This window comes from Haplochromis burtoni, unplaced genomic scaffold, assembly GCF_018398535.1.
Source record: "Haplochromis burtoni strain Fernald_Lab_line unplaced genomic scaffold, NCSU_Asbu1 Contig_121, whole genome shotgun sequence".
NCBI lineage: Eukaryota > Metazoa > Chordata > Actinopteri > Cichliformes > Cichlidae > Haplochromis > Haplochromis burtoni.
Genome location: NW_024582482.1, coordinates 971,829 through 978,325, shown reverse-complemented (window position 1 = coordinate 978,325; position 6,497 = coordinate 971,829). Strand labels below are relative to the sequence as shown.

General features: G+C 40.4%; 1 protein-coding gene across 1 annotated transcript in view; it reads right to left on the bottom strand.

The window, feature by feature from the left end:
- znf507 (zinc finger protein 507) overlaps nucleotides 1-6,497 on the bottom strand; it is a 23,990-nt gene that overhangs the window by 11,145 nt on the left and 6,348 nt on the right. The window contains exons 3-4 of the mRNA XM_005929218.3: nucleotides 4,847-4,964; nucleotides 4,624-4,732 (exon numbers count right to left, since the gene is read on the bottom strand). Of these exons, the coding sequence (XP_005929280.1) occupies nucleotides 4,624-4,732; nucleotides 4,847-4,964 (227 nt within the window). The remainder of the gene's footprint in view (nucleotides 1-4,623; nucleotides 4,733-4,846; nucleotides 4,965-6,497) is intronic.

The following is a 6,497-nucleotide window of genomic DNA, read 5'->3' as shown; positions in this document are numbered from 1 at the left end:
GGTTTTCAGTTTCACACCACTACGAAGGATCCTCACTGAACAGAGGGCGTGGCTTATGACGCCTAGAGTCAACAATGCAGCTTTTAGAAACCTTCCAAGGCACCTCAACGCCCACTCACATCTTGCTTCTGGTTACTACAATAAGTCACATGATAGGGCGAGGCAAGGTCTCACAGTAGTTCCACCCAAAACCTCTGATGGTATTGACCCAAGCCTTTTTTCACACCATGTGAGGCTCATGATTAATAGTAGGTCAATGATCCTCTTAAGGGACAACCTCCACTGGGGTTTAAATACCTGATTTTAGAGCTGAAGAAGCTAATTGGATGAGAGGTGAATGTCTTCACCAAACTTTCTGTCCAAGCTCCTTACACTACCATGATGTGGACACCTACGTGAAACACAGAAAATGTGTTTTGCTTTACTCAGAGACAAACTATTTGACCCTGAGGGGAAAAAGCCACTAAGGTTACGTCCACACTAATCGTTTTCTCTCCGTTTTGGCCTCCCGTCCACACTGAGACGGCGTTTTGGCTCAAGGAAAACGGTGCTTTCATGGAGCAGTGTGGACAGCGAACCCGCAGCCTTTTCAAAAACGATGACACATTTTAGTCATGTAACCAATTAAACTAAGACAGCAGAGGGCATTATACAGCAGTTGTTTTGTTTGCCCTCAATTTTGACTATTAAAGATTAATATCAGTCTGTACGTGCTCCAGAGAGCTTTTCTTCAAATTCTTTAATTCTCACTCGCTTTTGCGACTTTGTACTTTTGTGTTACTCGCAGCAACAGCTCCACCTCATTGTGAGTCCACTGAAAAAACTCGGTGCTTTTAACATTCTGCTGCGACGTTTCAAAGAGCCTGAAACTAAACAAACGGCAGACAGAAGTGAGGCAGGTCGTATCCTCTTGCGTTTCACGCATGTGCAGGACTGGAACGTAAGTGTTTTTTGGCCGTTTCAATGTGGACGCACAACTCTGTGAAAACGACTGAAAACACTACTGCCTGCAGGCTGCCTTCGCGCTACCACCACTAAAGTATAAAACAGGCATAAAACATGTTTTACACATTTTTTTTCAATAATGTATGAAATATGGGCACTTTTATAAGATAATTTGATAATTTACTGCTTGAATTCTCCTGGAGAAAAGCAGAATCTGACTGTGAAAATCAAACAGCCTGATAAACTGTTTGCTGTTCTCTGGTCGAGGGATGCATCTTCAGCTAAGACGACAGCATTCAGATTTGATCGGCTTTCACAGTTGGTGAAGTTTTGCTGTTTCCACTCTTTTTTCCATCACTACATTAATCTCTACAAACACTTATCATCTGGCGCTGAACTGTGAGAACAACAGAAAGCATTACACTGGTGCTAGCTTCCTGTTAAATCCAAAAATTATTTTAGGATCCACAGACTTATGTGTTCTCAGTTTCTCTGCCCTAATGTACTGCTTGACTTTAATGTTTCTGTCCCACGAGGTCAGTGGAGGTTAATAAAGAAGATCGTGCCGTTGCTCCAAAAATCCAGAAAAACCTTCCTCACACGATCAAATGTTCAGCTTCCACTGACAGATGGAAATGTCTTCAACTACTCAAACATTTTAGCACTTGCTACTTATTTTAACAATTTTTATTTTAATAATTAATCCTTATATTTTTTTTAAAAGAATCCTGTTGACTTGAGATTTTTGTGTATATCATGTTTATCTTAATAATCTTATACGTATTCATCTGCACACACGCAATGAAGCAAGGCTTAAGTCTGAAACAGGAAACAGAATAAATGTATCCAACTTTGCTTATTTTCTATTAATTTTTAAGCTGAAAATGTCAAACTGTGCGCGTTCTTTGAATCATTGTAGCTTAGTAATGTTTCAAATGAATACTCACTTCACTGCGCTCATAAATGATTAAACATCTAATAAAAACTCCTCTAGGTTTACAAGAAACCATCAATCACATTTCACCCAGCGTTACCGCCACAGGCTAAAGGCATCGCAGGCATCACTAAGGGGCTACATTTCACTGGGAATGGGTCACACCCCTGGGAAGCTAAGATGAGAATTGGGAGCAACAATCTTATGCTATTTTTTTGTTTGCACTCTATGCATCAGAAACTGTTAAACTATGATTCTGAAAGCTTTGAAAGACATTTGCAGACAGATACATTCAGATAAACAGTGGAGATATTGGAAGGTCTGTTGGTTTTTTCTTGCATTAATGCTTGCATGACGTTATGAGCAAGATCTTACTGGAGCCTGAATTTCAAACAGGACACGTATGAAACAAAGGCAGGACCAAAAGCCGCTGTTGGAACTTTATGACGTTTGGAAAGGGTGTGGTATTGTTCCATATCGCTTTATAACTTATTTACTATCTTTTTCTCACTCGCTATCACTCATTCTCATACATGTTCTGCTGTTAGACTTGGGGTTGTGCAACAGCTCGCTCAAAGTTCAGTTTGCGCAGACTAACATGAACAGGAACCTTTACAATCAATATTTTGTAAAACTAAAAATGATCAAGTTCAAGGTCATTCTGAAGAAGCTGCTCTGATCCTTCTCTAGCTCTGCATACACAAAAATATCATTAAATACACTCACAGACAGATCACTGTCAAAAACCAAAGGGGGAAAAAAGGCAACTATGTGTTTTACCACTTAAACAATGTGTCACACTGCAGGAAACCTCAAACAGATAACAGAAAAGCGATCATTCAGCTCTGCGGGCCGTTTGCAGCTGTTGATTCACCATTTTACCCTTTAGTAACGATTTGTTGTTATCATCAATCACTCGCAGATATTTCCCAAGACTGTCTGTTTCAAATTCACTGCCGACGACGTGGCTGACGTTCTGATTTGTTTTTTCACACCCAGCGGGTCCAATTTCCATAGAAATGTAACATTTCTGGGGAAATTGGAGAATCTGTAGTGATTTGCTGAGAAAACCCTTCAAATCTACAATCTTCATACACATAAGACCTCAGCATTAATGCTGGTAGCCGTGCTGTCTGAACGGCCACGATCATTAGTCATGTAGACAAACTGTATTGTTCGAGTGAAATATGTACAGTGTACCGTTTCACCCTTACAACAGCCAGTCACACATATTTTTCTTCTATCTTTAGTTCAACATTTAGTAAAAAAGGTGAAATTCTATGAAAATAATCTTTTTAAATGTTCCCAGTAACATTAAGTGCTGCACAGAGTGCATCATAACGAAGCTGCTCCCAGCTCGCTGTAGTTAGTGACTGTGCAAAAGACCTTTTAGGTCCTTTAACCCTTTAAGACCTACCATAGAACCAAGTCCGCCAGAGCTTACATTATATTTTTACATGCTGTGGAGCCATTTTTGGGAGCATTTCAAGTTGCTATACATCAATACAACCATTATAGCCCAAATTTTAATAATATGTCTGCATTAAGTGCATAGTAATTACATAAATTGCAAAAAAGTGCAATAAACTACAAACAAATTGAAAATCGTTTTTGTTTTTTTAACATATATTTCTAGTTAGAGAAATTTAAGAGGCTTATCCCTCAAAACTGTAAATACAAAAAAGTTGCACAAAATAGTTTCCCACCACAGGAAATTTATTTTGAGTGTCTTCATAGTTTTGTTTTTGAAATACACCAATTTTTATATACTGCAGGAAAAACGAAAATAAATATTATACTGCAAATTTGCAAAAAAGCAGCATATGCATCAAAATAAACTATTTCCAGCAGTGCAATATGAGTCCTAAGCATCCCAGAAACGACACAAAGTCATAAAGTCAAAGATAACTTTTAAAAACACCAGTATAGGCTCATGAGGCCCTGATGGTAAAAAACTACATTTCCGCAAAAATGACGTCACTTCCGGTTTCGGGCAGGTGATGGCGGGCATGTGAAAGTTCGCTCTGACGTCTATTCCAACGTAGGAAGTGTTACAAACAGCTGATCGGATCGGCAAAGCCATGTTTTTGTTGCTGCAAGCGCTTTTTATGCAGTTTTTGCAAAGCTATATGTGGAAGGAAACTGTGACCTAGGACAAGCATAAGATGTAAGTACAACTCCTCCGGTTTCATATGCAAAAAAAATTATTGCGCTAGCTTATGTGGTTGCAGAGCTACCGCGATTTAAAAATTGTTACGCAAAACAGAGCGTGCCCGCTCCGACCGGTTTTAAAGGGTTAAAATAACCCTCAGCAATCCAAGTGCTCATCAATGGTAACGCTAAACTAACACAATATGCATGTATTCATCTATACGCATATCCCATTTATTCATTTGTATCCATCCCTCCGTCCCTGGAGTTACCTCAGGTGTCATGGGGCAAGAGGCGGGGCATTTTTTGTTCCTTTCTTTAAAAACAAACAAACAAACTCAAATCTTGGCAATCAGGCGACAAAGAAAGTAAAATGCACGACCGGCCGAAGCACCACAAAGACTGTGGGTGTTAGATTAGCGGGTGTTAACACAAGGCCACTAATTTTACTGTTACTAACATTACATAAAAGGTTGGTTCTTACCACAATGATTAACTTCCTTTTGTAGACAAAGTGCAATTTAAAAACTGCTAAAACTTGGCTAGTGGGAGGTGAAATGAGCAGATGGCGCGGGTTTTCTTTCACAACTCACCGATAAGGTTTGTCAGAGTTATGAATGCGCCGGTGGTTCCTCACCCCGACGTAGGTAGAGCTGGTGTAGTTGCACACGTCGCACTTAAACATCTTCTGTGGACTACCTTCTGTAAGAGAAGGCAACGTAAACACACCTTTACAACTTGTTGAGAACAACACCGAGCCGTCAGCCAAATATCGTAACAATTAATGGTGCCATAAAAACATAAACCACGTCTTACCTTCATCTGTGACCCGCTCCGTTTCCTCCATTGCGGCCGCCGTCTCAGCGACTGGTGTGAGCATTTCCACGTCACTGCTGAAGCTGTGGTGCTCTCTTTCATGGTTTCTTAACTGGCTCTAAAAATGAATAGAAACAGCGATACTGTGAGATTTCTAAGTAATTATGATACACTGAATGGATTAAAAACAGCTGGCAGATTTCCCCAATGATGCACTTTGTGGTCTTTATTAGGCATTTTACCTCACACCTCAGGCACAGATATGAGAATAGGGGGCCTGCTTACACACCTCCCAATTAGCAACTCTTAGCGTAACTCCCAGATCTGCTGGAAAATATGATGAACTTAATAATCTCTGCTGCAGAGAGGCAGCGGAGCCCGATGATACCAGCGGAATCAATACTTTTATCCTTTGCCTGCATCCGACTGCTGCACACTTTTCCTTGCTAATTTATCAACTCAAGCTTTAATCTATTATTACCGTTTGATGACCGACAAGAAGAGATGCTGACAACAGCGACTCGGTGAATGTTGCAGTGTTGGGTGAAGATAAAACCAGAGGCATTATAAGCAGGAGGAACACTCAACAAGTCTTGAATAAAACAGACAGCTGACCCAGCTCTGCCAGCATTGAACTAATCAACAGTCAAACTTAGAAACATGCCAGCTAAATATGAGCAGCCTGACACTATTCTAGCTAACTATTGGATGTTCAGTACCCTCAATTCCTCCTGTGCATTTCAGGACGCTTTTAAGCTGCAGTTGGTTTTTTTAAATCAGTGAAATAACAACAATATTTATCTCAATATAAGGAATAAAAATCACAGCATCAACATACGGACTTGAAAGTTCATAAGGAAGCTCCTGGAGGGAGATGAATGAAACAAGTGGAGCGGACATGAGGGATTGTACAAAGAATGGGAAAATGTGTTTGTCCCGGCAAAAAAAACCTGACCAAGACAAAGAACCAGGACCCAGGAGGGCAGAAGTACCAGCCTCTTATTTGTTTCTACCAGCTGACACCGCATATAAAACACAGGGACACGACCACGAGGTAATAAACACACGATGCACCAGCACAAGCATAAATGCTGGCAACGACGGCGGCCACTCGTGAAGGTTACGTCGCAGGCTCTACAAAGATTATCCGAGTCTAAATCAGGCCTTACCTCCAGAAGACTCGATAAAACACACCCAGTACACACAACTGTTTGTGTTGGTGGCAACAAAATATCAAGGTGACAAGCCAAGCATCAATAAATGCTGGCTATGATTATCACAGTGCCATGATACAGCTATTGTGTGATAGCCAATACTAGACAATTATTATTGATTATCTGTGTAACTGTGTTCCCCTGCTGTCCATAATTTCCCTTTAAGGAGTCATAAAATAGTAACTCTGACAAAACATGACAGTAAAATCGTTTGGAGTCTCTGAATACAAATATATATGTATTGTATTTATACCTGAATACGTCTTTATAACTGCCTCACTACGAGAACAACAGCGAAACACAAACATGCCATAATCACACATGCATGCTTTCAGTCAGTCACATGGAGGAGATCGCCCACCATGCCAAGTATGTGCGACACATTCAACTGTAGCGCTGTGTAGTTCATCATTCATATAAGTCAGCGGTCCCCAACC